At 42.5% G+C, this 17,703-nt stretch overlaps 2 protein-coding genes across 3 annotated transcripts in view; both read right to left on the bottom strand.

The window, feature by feature from the left end:
* znhit6 (zinc finger HIT-type containing 6) overlaps positions 1 to 2,477 on the bottom strand; it is a 38,553-nt gene extending 36,076 nt beyond the window's left edge. Inside the window, exons 1-2 of the mRNA XM_039002815.1 lie at positions 2,276 to 2,477; positions 1,929 to 1,994 (exon numbers count right to left, since the gene is read on the bottom strand). Of these exons, the coding sequence (XP_038858743.1) occupies positions 1,929 to 1,994; positions 2,276 to 2,391 (182 nt within the window). The 5' untranslated portion in view covers positions 2,392 to 2,477. The remainder of the gene's footprint in view (positions 1 to 1,928; positions 1,995 to 2,275) is intronic.
* A 1,235-nt stretch (positions 2,478 to 3,712) lies between these two features.
* The window catches only part of LOC120055000 (collagen alpha-1(XXIV) chain-like), a 234,981-nt gene continuing 220,990 nt past the window's right edge, over positions 3,713 to 17,703 (bottom strand). For both annotated transcript variants that reach the window (XM_039002817.1, XM_039002816.1), the window contains 6 exons: positions 16,363 to 16,389; positions 15,002 to 15,055; positions 14,335 to 14,503; positions 13,854 to 13,963; positions 5,278 to 5,517; positions 3,713 to 5,037 (listed from right to left, as the gene is read on the bottom strand). In XM_039002817.1, the coding sequence (XP_038858745.1) occupies positions 4,891 to 5,037; positions 5,278 to 5,517; positions 13,854 to 13,963; positions 14,335 to 14,503; positions 15,002 to 15,055; positions 16,363 to 16,389 (747 nt within the window). In that variant the 3' untranslated portion in view covers positions 3,713 to 4,890. The remainder of the gene's footprint in view (positions 5,038 to 5,277; positions 5,518 to 13,853; positions 13,964 to 14,334; positions 14,504 to 15,001; positions 15,056 to 16,362; positions 16,390 to 17,703) is intronic.

Raw genomic sequence — 17,703 nt, forward strand, 5'->3', positions numbered from 1 at the left:
AAATATTTAAACGTTAAGTTTGCTGAAAATAAACACAGTTGACAGTGAGAGGATGTTTATTTTTTTGCTGAGTTTATTATGAAGTGGAAACGTCTAGGAGCAACAACGGCTCAGCCGCAAAGTGGAATGACACACATGCTCACAGAACGGGCCCGCCGAGTGCTGAACCGCGTAAAAATCGTCTGTCCTCGGTTGCAACACTCACTAATAAGTTCCAAAGTGCCTCTGGAAGCAACGTCAGCACAAGAACTGTTTGTCAGGAGCTTCATGAAATTGGTTTCCATGGCCGAGCAGCCACACACAAGTCTAAGATCACCATGCGCAATGCCAAGCGTTGGAGTGGTGTAAAGCTTGCGGCCATTGGACTCTGGAGCAGAGGAAACACGTTCTCTGGAGTGATGAATCACGCTTCACCAACTGGCAGTCCGACAGACGAATCTGGGTTTGGCTGATGCCAGGAGAATGCTACCTGCCCGAATGTATAGTGCCAACTAAAGTTTGGTGGAGGAGGAATAATGTTCTGGGGCTGTTTTTCCATGGTTCGGGCTAGGCCCCTTAGTTCCGCTGAAGGGAAATCTTAATGATATAACATACAATGACATTATAGACAATTCTACAATGACATTCTAGATGATTCTGCGCTTCCAACTTTGTGCCAACTGTTTGAGGAAGGCCCTTTCCTGTTTCAGCTGGATAATGCCCCTTTGCACAAAACAAGGTCCATACAGAAATCTAGTGGAAAGCGTTCCCAGAAGAGTGGAGGCTGTTATAAGCAGCAAATGAGGGACCAACTCCATATTAGTGTCCATGATCTTGGAATGAGATGTTCAACGAGCAGGTGTCCACATATGTAGTGTAGCTAATTTGAATCTGTAGTCCCATTTTCATCCGTGGTAGGACTGCGGTCTCTAAAAGAAAACATCCATAATAATGTCAAGGGATTTGGTGTGATTCTCTCTAGGGGCCTTGTTTCTTTTAATGAACAGTTGGGATGTGATCCAAACACAGATATTCACAAATCACAATCCATTTCAGACACTTGCTGACAGAGGTACTTGGCAGGGGTCTTTCAGACCATCTCCACAAACTATTTGGGGAATGTCAATGGCTGCCCAAAACAATTGGGAGCCATTTGAGAAATATGCAAATTACCTCTAAATCTTATTGAGATGTGAAGGAGCAATTTTGATAGTGCCATTCAGGCTGAGATTGAAAGCTGAAAGGTATTTCTAAGTAGGCTTCACTTGCTTTCTGGGACTTGGATTTGATACCTTCATACCACAGCTGAGATTAATCACCTGGACATGTCCATCTTTCAAAAACACTGATACAATTGTCTTACTTGTACATACCTACACAGACATCGCTCAAGAATAGTCTACCTTTACATTTTTGTTACATAGCCTAGGCCTAACCAAAGGATTTTCAGCTTTACTGTCATCTTGGCTGTAGAAGGGTTACCCAATCAATTTCAATTGAATCAATTGGAGGTGCAGTCTAGCCCACCACCAAATCTTAATTTAAAAAATAATAATTAAACACTGACATTGTTATAAAAACCTTAAGATAAATTGTTTCCATCTTGATATTAAAATAAGTAGAGGTTGTTAAACACCAGGGGAGATGGGTTAAGCCCCAAATGGCACCATTTCCCCTATATAGTAGACTACCTTTGACCAGGGCTGATTGGCAGTACTTTTGACCAGAGCCTGAGTAGTGCAATAGACCTATAGGGGAAAATGTGCCATTTGGGGGACACACAGCCATAGTCTTATAAACAGCTTGAGTTTTAAGAAGGAGACGAAAAGAAAGGACACGAGGAATATAGAATTGAGAGCTTCCCATTGTCTTTCCTATCAGTGCACATGAATAAAGGGAGAACAAGTCACTTTATACTATTGAGATGCACCAGATGTCTCTCCTCTTACCTGCACGAGTGTTTGAGACAGCCGGGACATCTATAATTCGCCACTTCAGAGCCACACACACCACAACTGTAGGGATTAAATGATAAATTATGTTCAACAAACACTCAACATCGCCAGACTCAAAGGGGCGTGGACATCACAGCACGTGGTAACCCATGTGCTTTCCTGATAGCTTGTTATTTTAGCGACAAATATAACCTGCCACAATTATTTTACATACATTCAGAGACATAGCAAGGTAAGATAGTAGTAATCACTATGGCTAGGTAAGCTAGCTTGCTGTGTTATTGAGCTAGACGCCATCTAGCCCACCAAGCGTTAGCTTAGCTAGCTAGCTGCCTTCTTACTTTGCCAGGGATAGTTTTATTTTCTTTCCTTTGAGTTCGTCTCCCAGACTGTCATTCTCGACGTGGCTTTCAGAAGCTCCGACTGTATCCACCGAAGGCAGCATACTTGTACACATTTCTGGAAATTACTCTCTCGAAGCTCTGTTTCAATCAAAGCAGTCTGAAGTTTACCGTCTTCCGCTACACGTGGAGAAAAGATGTGACGGATGTATTCCGGTTTGTCTTGACAATGCACAAAAGCGCCCCCTGGTGTTGGTATTCATGTAATATAGGACATTTGATGCGTGGAAGATCCCCCCTCTCTCTATCATGTGCTGCATGTCAGCCTGTCAGCCAGCCTCTCTCTCTTACTCTGTGTGAGTGTGTGTGTAGGCCCATGTACACCAATAGGAGCTGTGTTCTGAGGACTGAAGCTGACCATTATTACACTAAAGCCTTTTTACCCACACTGACCAGGCCCAGGAGAGATGAGCTGATGTCTAATGAAAAGAAAATAACAAAATATGCATTGTTTTTCTTGTATCTTTGTTGGGAGGAGACAAATGTAACAGTATCCAAGGCGGGTCAAACAAGAGCAAACATCTGAATCCAAACTGTTCTTAGTATCTATCTCAAGAGAAGTCAGCCATTTTGTTTCTCATGGTTTATTTGCTTTGTCCCTATCCATGGTAACAGTGCTTGTCATGCCATAGCATCTATGTCAAGTTTAAAGGTCCATGCTAGTATTGTGTTAAGAAGGAAAAGCCCAAGTGATGTTTATATGTAGCCTACATTGCATGCATTGTTTTTAAATCAGAAAAAAACTCCTTATTACCAGTAACTCTCCATGTTACCAGTATCTATACAGCTTCCAGCAAAGTTTAAATGTTGCTGGAACTGGGAGAGTGGGTGTCAAGAATTCAAACCATTTCAATGAAAAACAGATTTTCAAGTTTGATGCCAGAGGGGCGTGTTGGACTTGGACTTCTCAGAATTTGGAAAAATAATACAGACTTATGGGAAATCTGAAGTTGTGCTGCTAATGATAAGTAGCTATCTCTAATTGCAGTTTTTAACCAGGTCATTGTTGGACTTCAGAAATACTGTTATGAACATCAACGAAATAACAAGACGGTATTTACTATTTTGGGATTAAAACATTTCATTTATTTAATGTCAATATATTTCATATTTACACAATTTTAACTTTATTCCTCGAGAGCATTTACTTATTTAATTACACTTTTTTCAACGTAACATAACTTAAGAACAAGATCATTGCTATTTCTGATGTGTTCTGACTCTGGCCTATGCTAGCTGCCAGTATGAGCTATCAACCCCCATTGTAGTGAATGTGAACATATACAATGAACAGTCACATAATGTGTGTACATAGTATACAAATACCATTTTTTACATAAATAGTTATTTGGACTAAGTTGGAGTTGACCAAATAGATCTCTGAGAGTATAATTTATTGGGGTACAGTAATGTGAACAAAAACAAAGGATATAAATAATCAACCATATAATGTCAAAGTATACACAGGAAAAATGTCTCACAACTCACTGATGTCTCACGCTCTTGTGTCTGTTGCAGCACCAATGATAGGTTACGTTACCACCTACCAAATAAAATGAAGAGTTAAAGCTAAAAAATATGTAATTCATCAACAAATGTTTCATATAAATTTCAAATAAGTACTCTTACAACAGATACAGATCTTGATGTAACCGGTACATAAGGACAAAAAATTACTTGACACTAGCACCTATACTTAGAAGGCATACAAGCAAGAGGTAGAGCACCGTCTTTCAAGGGCAGTGTCCAAAATAGAACCATATTCCCGATATAGTGCACTACTTTTGAGCTCTATGTGCCCTGGTTAAACCTAGTGCATTACATAGGGAATATGGTGCCATTTTGGACTTACCCAAGGTGTAAATGTCCAGCTGTGTTGGACAACAGATTCAAACATTAAAAATAAACAAAATAGCGGTCTGAGCTGGCGGTTGACCTTTGATTGAAATTGCAATATGAAATCTCTCACTCTTAATTCACAAGCTATTGCACTCTTAGGAAGCTTTTGTTGTACAGTATTCCTGTTACAAAGCCCCTAGAGCTTTCCTTCGGATAGCTAGGCCCGTTCTGAGGATGGCTGGTAGGGTGAATATGGGGGAGAAGGAGGATGGGGGTGGGCAGTAGGGAGCGAGGCACAGGATTTGAGTTTTAGGAGGGTGTTGTGTGGATGAGCCCTGTCCTGAGTTCAGGGACCAACTGTCCAACGAACTCAAGCACCTTTTGAAAAACAAAAACCAAACAGACACACTTTACACATTTATTTGATAAATATTGGTATACACTGCTCTCCTGAGGCCATCTTACTGTAAGCTGGCCTAGTTTCCTATGGACTGAGTTCTTCCACAGACGTCTGCCATCGATTGGACAGGGCGTTTGTCACTCGCTAACACTCCATAAAGGGTCTCCCAAGTGGGGGAGCAGACCTGACCAACTCTGCTTGGGCGTACAGAGATCTCTCTTTGGTTTGGAAAGCAGCCATTTTGGCCTGCTTATGCCATGCTCGTTTTTTTTATAGTCTATATTTTGGACAGGCAGGCTAGCGATGGATAATGACCTCACAGGAAGCAGACAGGTCCCACCTCGAGGTGGCGCAGATCGTTGGACTGTGACAAAGGTTGCTCCTGTATATCAATGATGGGGAGCTCGTAGCTGTCCTGAGTATGGAAGAAGAAGCGTGACTGGTGCCAGCTGCCATCTTGGATCTAGAAGGGAAAATATACAACATGAAGTCATTGACACACAATGGATGCCCGTATTCACAATGTCTCAAAGTAGGAGTGCTGATCTAGGATCAGTTTTGCCTTTTAGATTATAATGAATAAGATTACATGGACAGGGAGGACCTGATCCTAGATTAGCAATGCTACTTTGAAACGCTTTATGAATGCAGGCCCAGGTCTGAAGTGAAAGCATCATATATCTTCCTCTCTCCGGCTCCTTACCCTGCATTCGTCTAGTAGCATGTGAGGTTCAAGTAGACTGTCTGCCTCAAACATCTGTCCGTTCCATCCTCTGAACCTTGGTGGTCTGGCCTGATACTCCTGTCCTGGGTCGTCAGCACTATAGGTGTTTGTGGGGCTGAAGGGAGGGTCACTCAGACAGTGGAAGGTAATGTCCTGACTGGCCTCTGTGCTCAAGAGGTGGAGGAACTTCATCTGAACCTTATGCACACCGAACGACAGCTGTGGAGGGAGCATGGTAAGAGTTAGTGGAGATAATGGAGGCATCTCTTATGATACCTCTCACTGCTCAATACTTCAGCAAACAGATGCATACAGAGACCAGGGGAGTAATGCTGCCGGAACACGAGGGAGCGGCACTCCCTTACTCTTTCAAATTTGAGAATACACAGAGCTGGGAAAAATCTATCTGGAAAATTATTTCTGAATCTGAATCAATGTCCCACAAGATCCTAAAATGATGAATTTGTATTTTACATAACACAGCCTAATACAAAAGCATAGCATAGTTACTATTTTGGCGTAATGCTACTTTTACGCCAAAAACACCTCTTAATTTCTAGTGAGATGTTATGATGGTTAGCTGAAGCTGAATAGTCACATTTCTTTCCTAATGCGGCCAACACTCAACAGCGCGGGCCACAAGGAAGGATATATTCTTTGATTAAAACAAAATACAACAAAGACTAACAGTTTAACACCATCTGCTCTAATTTGCTCACCAAACAGTAATTCAAGCAGATCTAAATGCATATTCCCATGAAACTGATTGAGATCAAATGATTGGCATGCATACACAGTCTGGACTTTTCACAGATAAAACGTGAAGAATTATCATTCACGATTGACAGTGATGATGGCCTATTTTGAAACGAGGTATGCCTAAGTTGGTGTTTGAGGGTATTAAAAATAAAACATTTTCTTGAGACAATATGTGTAGGGCTTAGGCCGACGTTCCAATTGGAGGATCTATTTAGAGCGTTGGGCCAGTAACCGGAAGGTTGCTGGATCGAATCCCCGAGCTGACAAGGTAAAAATCTGTCATTCTGGCCCTGAGCAAGGCAGTCAACCCACTGTTCCCCGGGCGCTGAAGACGTGGATGTCGATTCAGACAGCCCCCTGTACCTCTCTGATTCAGAGGGGTTGGGTTAAATGCGAAAGACACATTTCAGTTTAATACATTAAATTGGACAACTGACTAGGTATCCACCTTTCCCTTTATTTTCTGCATATTCTGTAATAATATTCTATAGGCTAGGCCTACAGCTGTAGGAACACATTTTGAATGAGAAATTATGATGTAATAAAAATGACATTACACCACTGACAGAGACTGATTATCATTCTTATCTACCACGACTAGTGAAGGTTTCTCATCTACTGAGGGATAGTGAAATGCTGCATATTAAAAAGTGGAATTTGTATTATTGATTGCAATGGTCATAAACTGTACAGCACAATCGGAGAAGAAGTCTAAGAAAATGTGAATCATTTTGAATGCAGCCGAATGATTTTTTGGGTCTTCGTGATTTCACAGCCGAGGCCGTGCATGAAATCCTGTCGGTGAATGTTCTGCCATCACAGGCCCCTGAGCCTGTGTTGGGATGTATTTTGGAGTGGACAGTGATTGAAGAAGTGGGATGGGTTTTCTTAGTTGACATGCTTCATTTTGTATGATGTCGTTTTTCCCCTTCCCGCAAAGTGTTTTTAGTTTCTTATTCAATACCCTGTTCAGCTGGTGTTGGCAATGCAGCATTAACATTGGATGCCAACCGCCGGTAAACCCCATCGAAGAAGAGGTAGAGGGAGTACAGGGCTTAGCAGGTCTCTCGCTAAAAAGAGATGTCGGCTTGGAAAAGCTGAATATTTTAAAGACTGAGGGAGGCAGAGAATGGGTTTGAATCTGTTGGTGCGAGCAATAACAAGTGAGAGGGTATATCGAGGAAGATTGGTGTCAAGTTCAAACAGAGTGAGCCGGACACCAGTTTGAGTTCTGGAGGTGAAATGGAAGTGGTAGAAGGTGTTGTGAGGAACTCGGAGCCCAAGCCTTGCATTGATGGACATGGTTATGATAAAGATAAGTTTGGTCCAGTGGGAGTGAGATAAGTTTGGTCAAGTTTGTCCAGTGGGAGTGAGATTTTTGAAGAGGGTGGAACCAGGCCTTTTGGCTGATCCATGGGTGGTTTCAGGTTGGGTGGAAAAGATGGTGGGTGCTGTTGAGTCGATGAAGGTAACCCTAAGTGGACTTGTAATGTTTCTTTGTGTTTCTTCAGATCAGAGTGAGCAGGACGCTCTGCGCGACGCAACTTGGGTCAAGATCTGTTTCTTGCTATTTCTGGTGTTTGTCGTCTTGAGTCAGTCTTTACCAGACAAGGTTATGTTAGGATATATCAGTTACCCTGTTAGAGCGTTTGTGGCAAGTCCACTGCGCTGTTTCAGGTGCAACATTTATGGTCATGTTGCAGTAGTGTGTAGGAGGGAGATTCCAAGATGTGGGAAGAGTGCAGGAGGGCATGGGATAGAGGGTTGTGTAGTGTCAGTGGATAAAGGTGTGTGTGTCAACTGCAGGGGTACACATGATGCTGGGGATCGGAAGTGTCCGATGCGACAAAGGCAGGTTGAAGTAGCTAGAGTCAGAGTAGTGCAGAAGGTGTCTTATGCTGAGGCAGTGAAGAAAGAAGAGGAGGATGGGTCAAGGGTGAGGGATTCGGAGAGGATCCCTGTGAATAGTAGATCTGTGCCAGCACAGAGGGATAGGCCAATGAGTGATATATGCTTTAATAAGGTTGGCTTCTTAGTGTTCATGGCAATGGTTATCAACTTTACTGTAGAAATGAAACGTAAATCACAGAAAATAGATATTGTGGTGGCAGCTGCAGAGAAGTACTTGGGGTATGAGATTTTACTTCAGAAGAGTTACATTGTGTGTTGAGTGGTAGTGTCCCGTCCTCTCAGGCCGTTGGCCTGGGGTAGGATCAGATAGGGTTAGGAGTGGAATAAGGTGATGCGTTTTAATGAGTATAGGGTTAGCTGGTAGGGTAATTAAAATATATGTATATTATTTGGTTCCCCTTTCCCGTCGCAAAGTGTAATGGATCTATACTATAGTTTAGTGGAAATGGAACATATTGGATGCCAACCACCGTTAAACTTCACCGAAGAAGACATGGATTGTGTATGTTTGCTATTCAGAGGGTGGATGGATAAGACAAAATATTTAAGTGCCTTTGAACAGGGTATGGTAGTAGGTGCCAGGAGCACCAGTTTGAGTGTGTCAAGAACTGCAATGCTGCTGGGGTTTTCACACTCAACAGTTTCCCATGTAGCACTACTGGGTGATCTGAAAAGTCATAGTCAATCGATCAATAATACAATACATTTAGCAAACATGTTTATTTTTAATTTACAATCTGTAGAAATTATGAGAATAGAAAAGTTCAGAACTTTGTGAAACAGTACAGTTGAAAAGTATATGGCAAATAGAAATCCAATATGGAGGGCGTTAAGAGATGGGAGGGGAGGGGTTGAATGGAGCTGAAGGTTGGGAATGATAACGTTTTACAGTCTCCTAATTGTGTGTTTTTTTGCGTTATTTGTAACTTATTTTGTACATAATGTTTCTGCCACCGTCTATTATGACCAAAAAGAGCTTCTAGATATCAGAACAGCGATTACTCAACTGGACGAAGATTTTTTCTTTAACGAGTCGGATGCGAAGGATTTACTTCAGACACTAGACAAGGACCAAATCCCTGTGTTTCACATGAGAAAGAGATGGAGATATCGCGGAGGTAGGTCTGGGTGCATTGTAAGTATCCGACGTCGAATGGGTAATCTGCCTCTATCATCAGTCCTATTAGCCAACGTACAATCATTGGATAACAAAATAGACGAGCTACGATCACGAACATCCTACCAACGGGGCATTAAAAACTGTAATATCTTATGTTTCAGCGAGTCGTGGCTGAATGACGACATGAATAACATACAGCAGGCGGGGTTTACACTGCATCGGCAAGATAGAACAGCTGCCTCGGTAAGACAAGGGGTGGTGGTCTGTGTATATTTGTAAACAACAGCTGGTGCACGAAATCTAATATTAAGGAAGTCTCAAGATTTTGCTCGCCTGAGGTAGAGTATCTCATGATAAGCTGTAGACCACACTATTTACCAAGAGAGTTTATCTATATTTTTCGTAGCTGTCTATTTACCACTACAAACTGATGCTGGCACTAAAACCGCACTCAATGTCTGTATAAGGCCATAAGCAAACAGGAAAACGCTCATCCTGAGGGGGCACTCCTAGTGGACGGGGAGTTCATTGTAAGGGAAACTGAAATCAGTTTTACCTAATTTCTATCAGCATGTTAAATGTGCAATCAGAGGAAAAAAACTCCAGACCACCTTTACTCTAAACACAGAGAAGCGTACAAAGCTCTTCCTCGCCCTCCATTTGGCAAATTTAACCATAATTCTATCCTCCTGATTCCTGCTTACAAGCAAAAAAACTAAAGCAGAAAGCACCAGTGACTAGATCAATAAAGAAGGTCAGATGATGCAGATGCTAAGCTACAGGACTGTTTTGCTAGCACAGACTTGAATATGTTCCGGGATTTTTCCGATGGCATTGAGGAGTACACCACATCAGTCACTGGCTTCATCAATAAGTGCATTGATGACGTCGTCCCCACAGTGACTATACGTACATACCCCAACCAGAAGCCATGGATTACAGGCAACATCCGCACTGAGCTAAAGGGTAGAGCTGCCGCTTTCAAGGAGCGGGACTCAAACCCGGGCGCTTATAAGAAATCCCGCTATGCCCTCCTATGAACCATCAAACAAGCAAAGTGTCAATACAGGACTAAGATTGAATTGTACTACGCCGGCTCCGACGCTCATCAGATGTGGCAGGGCTTGCAAACTATTACAAACTACAAAGGGAAGCACAGCCACAAGCAGCACAGTGACACGAACATACCAGACGAGCTAAATTACTTCTATGCTCGCTCGAGGCAAGCAACATGCATGAGAGCATCAGCTGTTCCGGATGACTGTGATCACGCTCTCCGTAGCCGATGTGAGTAAGACCTTTAAACAGGTCAACATTCACAAGGCCGCAGGGCCAGATGGATTACCAGGACGTGTACTCCGAGCGCTGACAAACTGGCAAGTGTCTTCACTGACATTTTCAACCTGTCCCTGACTGAGTCTGTAATACCAGCATGTTTCAAGCAGACAACTATAGTCCCTGTGCCCAAGAACGTCTGTAGCCATGAAGTGCTTTGAAAGGCTGGTCATGGCTCACATCAACACCATTATCCCAGAAACCTAGACCCACTCCAATTTGCATACCGCTCCAACAGATCCACAGATGATGCAATCTCTATTGCGCTCAACATTGCCCTTTCCCACCTGGACTAAAGGAACACCTATGTGAGAATGGACTGGCCAACCCTCATAGCCTGGTTCCCCTCTAGGTTCTTCCTAGGTTTTGGCCTTTCTAGGGAGTTTTTCCTAGCCACCGGGCTTCTACACCTGCATTGCTTGCTGTTTGGGGTTTTAGGTTGGGTTTCTGTACAGCACTTTGATATATCAGCTGATGTAAGAAGGGCTATATAAATAAATTTGATTTGAAATTTGACTACAGCTTAGCATTCAACACTATAGTGCCCTCAAAGCTCATCACTAAGCTAAGGACCCTGGGACTATTTCATTTTTTAAATCTTTATTTAACTAGGCAAGTCAGTTAAGAACAAATTCTTATTTTCAATGACGGCCTAGGAACAGTGGGCTAACTGCCTTGTTCAGGGGCAGAATGACAGATTTTGACCTTGTCAGCTTGGGGATTAGATCTTGCAACATTTCAGTTCCTAGTTCAACGCTCTAACCACTAGGCTACCTGCCGCCGACTAAACACCTCTCTCTGCAACTGGATCCTGGACTTTCTGAGGGGCCGCCCTCAGGTGGTGTGGGAAGGTAACAACACATCCGCCACACTGATCCTCAACACGGGGATCCATCAGGGGTGCGTTATCAGTCCCCTCCTGTACTCCCTGTTCACTCATGACTGCGTGGCCAGGCATGACTTTAACACCATCATTAAGTTTGCAGACGACACAGTGGTAGGCCTGATTACGACAATGATGAGACAGCCTATAGGGAGGTCAGAGACCTGGCCGCGTGGTGCCAGGAGAACTTCTCTCTCTCAACGTGATCAAGACAAAGGAGATGATTGTGGACTACAGGAAAAGGAGGACCAAACACACCCCCATTCACAAATACAATGACTTGAATGGGATTTGTGCCACAAATACTAACATGTCAGTATGTGGAAACAGTGCCAGGGAAACTAAACCAAAGCCTGGATTAATGCGATCATATCTTATCCATAGACTGCTTACAGGGTAAGGAAACCAATTTGTCACTTTGTAATTTGGGTGAACTATCCCTTTAACCAAAAAACAGTTATTTGGAAGCCCAATGAGTCAAACATTTGGCTGTAATAGAAGAACACAAGGATCCAAATGTTTATGTTTTGACCCAAGATGTTTTGACCCATTTTGGTAACCAGAGCTCACACAATGTCCACTTGGTACACACTGGTTGAATCAACATTGTTTCCACGTCATTTCAATGAAATTACGTTGAATTGACATCTGTGCCCATTGGGTGCTTGATGTGCAACAAAAGTCAGAAGCTATTCACCAATGTCTTCAGGATGTTGTTTCCCTGAATAGAACAGGCGTTTCCAAACCTTGTCTCTCTTGAAACCCATTCCTGACACTTAGAAGAAAGGAAATAAACAGTTGGATCATTAAGTGTTCTTCTATTACAGCCAAATGGTTGACTCATTGGGCTTCCAAAGAACAGTTTTTTTGTTAATGTCATGGTCATTTGTGGAGATGGACCAAGGCGCAGCGAATGTAGAGTTCCACATATTTTAATAGTGAGTGAAACTTCAAAAAAACAAAACAATAAACAAACAGTGACAACAAATGCAGTGCTAACAGGCATCTAAACATAAACAATATCCCATAACCCACAGGTGGAAAAATGCAACTTAAGTATGATCCCCAATTAGAGACAACGATTACCAGCTGCCTCTAATTGGGAATCATACACAAACCCCAACATAGAAAATTAAACCTAGAACCCAACATAGAAATAATAAACTAGACTAAAACCCCTAGTCACGCCCTGACCTACTCTACCATAGAAAATACAGACTTTCTATGGTCAGGACGTGACAGTTAAAGAGATAGTTCACCCAAATTACAAAGTGACAAATTGGTTTCCTTACCCTGTAAGCAGTCTATGGACAAGGTATGATCGCATTAATCGATGCTTTGGTTTAGTTTCACTGGCACTGTTTCCACATACTGACATGTTACCATTTGTGGCACAAATCCCATTCAAGTCACATGAATGATATTAGCATTTTTCGCACATCATGTTCAAATCATCTATAAGTGACTGTGTTGAGCTTGACAATCAATTTGACACTGAGTGTACAAAACAGTAGGAGCACCTTCCTAATATTGAGTTGCACCCCCTTTTGCCCTCAGAACAGCCTCGATTTGTCGGGGCATGGACTCTACAAGGTTTCGAAAGCATTCCACTGGGATGCTGGCCCATGTTGACTCCAATGCTTCCCACAGTTGTGTCAAGTTGGCTGGATGTCCTTTGGGTGGTGGATCATTCTTGATACACATGGGAAACTGTTGAGTGTAAAATAACCCACCAGCATTGCAGTTCTTGACACACTCAACTGGTGCTCCTGGCACCTACTACAATACCCTGTTCAATGGCACTTAAATATGTTGTCTTGTTCATCCACCCTCTGAATAGCAAACATACACAATCCATGTCTTCTTCGGTGAAGTTTAACAGTGGTTGGCATCCAATATGTTCAATTTCCACTGAACTATAGTATAGATCCATTACACTTTGCGACGGGAAAGGGGAACCAAATAATATACATATATTTTAATTACCCTACCAGCTAACCCTATACTCATTAAAACGCATCACCTTATTCCACTCCTAACCCTATCTGATCCTACCCCAGGCCAACGGCCTGAGAGGACGGGACACTACCACTCAACACACAATGTAACTCTTCTGAAGTAAAATCTCATACCCCAAGTACTTCTCTGCAGCTGCCACCACAATATCTATTTTCTGTGATTTACGTTTCATTTCTACAGTAAAGTTGATAACCATTGCCATGAACACTAAGAAGCCAACCTTATTAAAGCATATATCACTCATTGGCCTATCCCTCTGTGCTGGCACAGATCTACTATTCACAGGGATCCTCTCCGAATCCCTCACCCTTGACGCATCCTCCTATTTCCCGAAAACCGTACAATACTGTTGAAGTTGCAGAGGGAAGGAAGAACAGATGTGTTAGTGAGAATTCGACTTAAGTGGAAGTCAGGATTTGTGAATGTGAACGTGTTTTTCTTTAAACCTAGATAAAATCTGTTTATTGAATTAGTGCTGCTATGGACCAACTGGAGCCCCTGTGATGATGGAGTGCAGTGCTATGTTACCTTGTTAGAGGCTACTGGGTGGAGACATGTCTGCCCGCCTGCCGTGAAGTTACAGAAGACCTCAATGGCGTCTGACAGACATCCCAGGTTAGGGTCGATCCAGTACAGTCCTACAGAGGTACAGGTGTTGGATCTTAATTTGATCACTCTGTTGTTGCAGGACATTTCCAGCAAAGTAGTAAATGCAGACTTGTGGCATATTCAAGGTTCAAAAAGGCTTCTACAGTTTGTAATTTCCAATTTAAATTGTCAAGACTTGATTTGCCCTAACAAAAAATGTATCAACCCCTACAAAAATATCCATTAATTATAATCCACACAATTCCTGCTGCTGCAGGATTATTTCCCTGGTCAAATTAAGATAGCAACTACAGTCTATTCTACTGAGTAAATCTGTGAAGATTACTAATATTGATGCAGATCGGGGAAAAGTGTCCATTAAATTGATCAATTCTGTAAATCGGTTCTATGAGGTTCTCACCGTCAGAGAGCTTCTGTTGGCAGTCCAGCAGGTCCTTGCAAAACCGTGCCGGGTTCTCCCGGGTTCCGAGCGGTTTCTTCATGCTCTCGATCACACTGCTTAGGTAGTGCAGGGTCTTAAAGATCCCTGCATTCTGGTCCGAGAGGGACATCTCCGTGTTCTGGTAGATCTAGGCAGCAGGGTTAGCATAGTCCACACAGTCCAGAGTGTTGCAGCATGCATGGGAAGAGGTTAGGAGAAAGCCACAGAGACAGCCAATCCAAAGCATGGACACATGGATGAATCAAACATTTCATAAGCATGAATTCATACAGACACATGCAAGTGTGCATGCATAGAGGCACACTCATATCCAACCACAGAAACACAATGTCAAGGTATTTAGAAAAGTTGAAAGCAATGTGTTTTGCATGTGTTACACGCAATTCAATAAGGTTTATTTGGAGGCAAGGTAGTGACAGGCACCCACACATTAGTGAAAATACATAGTATAAAAGAGCAAAAAACTAACAGGAAGATTTTTGTAAATTGTTTTACTGAAAATTGTCACTTAACAGTAAATATCATTAGAGTGAAGATATATCAACAGTGAATGTTACATATGGTAAATATGTTGTCTAAAGTTGAAACTTCTGTCTCGTGTATAGACCAACAGTGAGTGCTTTACCTCTGTCCTCAAGGCACCATTGGACTCAAACAGAGAGTTGTACTCGATTCGTCTCTGAGGATACAACACCAACAAATACAGTTTAATCTCAGAGGCAGTAATAAGCAGAAAGCAGTAAACCAGAGGCCTGTATCAACAAATCTACACATTCTTCAACTTAGTAGGGGCATACTAATCAATGTCACTGAAAGCCTCCTCCCTGATTATTACATAACAGAAATGCCATTGTAGTATTGAAGTTTAAATTGATTGGTTCTATACAACTGTTGAAACAGCTCCCAGAGCACAGGGAAAGGAAGGCCACACAGATTACACTGTATGCTCCGCTTCTATGCTACCTCTGACCCTCCAGCTATAAGACTGTTGCTTTTTCCCATTCCATCAAAAGCCTTATCTAAGCTTAGCCTGGCACCAAGCCTAGGACAGAGAGAGATAGAGAATACTTTTGTATTCGAAAAATACTCCATCATCAACAGGCTCTGTATTTCAGAAATCACACTGTCAAGTACCCATGGTGCACTGTTCAACTATTTAGCCATTTAAACCATTTATTTTAGAAGAAAATTCAGTTTTTCTCACTGGCTTTCATGTATTTCAAACATGAGCTTGTCTGAGATGTCATACTCGATGATAGTTGTTCTCCATTGGAGCGATGCGTTTGGTTGGCCAGCATTCTGGGGCGAGGCTTAGCGAAGGGTCAATTAAGCATTGAAACTGGCAATAACTGATCATGGCCATGAACTCACAGGAGCCAGTAAATGTTTTGACCCATTTTGGAAACCAGAGCTCACACAATGTCCACTTGGTACACACTGGTTGAATCAACATTGTTTCCACGTCATTTCAATGAAATTACGTTGAATTGACATTTGTGCCCATTGGGTGCTTGATGTGCAACAAAAGTTGCAGTTATGTCTAACAAAAGTTCACCAATGTCTTCAGGATGTTGTTTCCCTGAATAGAAGTCAAAGTCATGTACAACAGGCGTTTCCAAACCTTGTCTCTCTTGAAACCCATTCCTGACACTTAGAAGAAAGGAAATAAACAGTTGGATCATTAAGTGTTCTTCTATTACAGCCAAATGGTTGACTCATTGGGCTTCCAAATAACAGTTTTTTGGTTAAAAAGATGGTTCACCCAAATTACAAAGTGACAAATTGGTTTCTTAGCGAAGGGTCAATTCCCAGGGTTAGAGGTTCCAAGCATGTATTATTCATTCTATTCCTATGTGTGCTGCTGCTGCACAGAGAGTGGGGAGGGGGGGGGGGGTGTTGCCTAGGCAAACCAATACTTGTTTGCTACAACACCTTGTTTGAATTATGTCATTTGATGACTATCTGTGAATCAAACAGGATACTTACGGTCGGGCCTGGAGCACCAGGGTGGCCCTGGGAGAGAGAACACAGAGAGGATTTTGACATAAACACAAAATAAACAGATACAAAGACAGTGGGGCAAAAAAGTATTTAGTCAGCCACCAATTGTGCAAGTTCTCCCACTTAAAAAGATGAGAGGCCTGTAATTTTCATCATAGGTACACTTCAACTATGACAGACAAAATGAGAAAAAGAAATCCAGAAAATCACATTGTAGGATTTTTAATGAATTTATTTGCAAATTATGGTGGAAAATAAGTATTTGGTCAATAACAAAAGTTTCTCAATACTTTGTTATATACCCTTTGTTGGCAATGACAGAGGTCAAACGTTTTCTGTAAGTCTTCACAAGGTTTTCACACACTGTTGCTGGTATTTTGGCCCATTCCTCCATGCAGATCTCCTCTAGAGCAGTGATGTTTTGGGGCTGTTGCTGGGCAACACGGACTTTCAACTCCCTCCAAAGATTTTCTATGGGGTTGAGATCTGGAGACTGGCTAGGCCACTCCAGGACCTTGAAATGCTTCTTACGAAGCCACTCCTTCGTTGCTCGGGCGGTGTGTTTGGGATCATTGTCATGCTGAAAGACCCAGCCACGTTTCATCTTCAATGCCCTTGCTGATGGAAGGAGGTTTTCACTCAAAATCTCACGATACATGGCCCCATTCATTCTGTCCTTTACACAGATCAGTCATCCTGGTCCCTTTGCAGAAAAACAGCCCCAAAGCATGATGTTTCCACCCCCATGCTTCACAGTAGGTATGGTGTTCTTTGGATGAAACTCAGCATTCTTTGTCCTCCAAACACGACGAGTTGAGTTTTTACCAAAAAGTTCTATTTTGGTTTCATCTGACCATATGACATTCTCCCAATCTTCTTCTGGATCATCCAAATGCTCTCTAGCAAACTTCAGACGGGCCTGGACATGTACTGGCTTAAGCAGGGGGACACGTCTGGCACTGCAAGATTTGAGTCCCTGGCGGCGTAGTGTGTTACTGATGGTAGGCTTTGTTACTTTGGTCCCAGCTCTCTGCAGGTCATTCACTAGGTCCCCCCGTGTGGTTCTGGGATTTTTGCTCACCGTTCTTGTGATCATTTTGACCCCACGGGGTGAGATCTTGCGTGGAGCCCCAGATCGAGGGAGATTATCAGTGGTCTTGTATGTCTTCCATTTCCTAATAATTGCTCCCACAGTTGATTTCTTCAAACCAAGCTGCTTACCTATTGCAGATTCAGTCTTCCCAGCCTGGTGCAGGTCTACAATTTTGTTTCTGGTGTCCTTTGACAGCTCTTTGGTCTTGGCCATAGTGGAGTTTGGAGTGTGAC

Source organism: Salvelinus namaycush, chromosome 10 (genome assembly GCF_016432855.1).
Source record: "Salvelinus namaycush isolate Seneca chromosome 10, SaNama_1.0, whole genome shotgun sequence".
Taxonomy (NCBI): domain Eukaryota; kingdom Metazoa; phylum Chordata; class Actinopteri; order Salmoniformes; family Salmonidae; genus Salvelinus; species Salvelinus namaycush.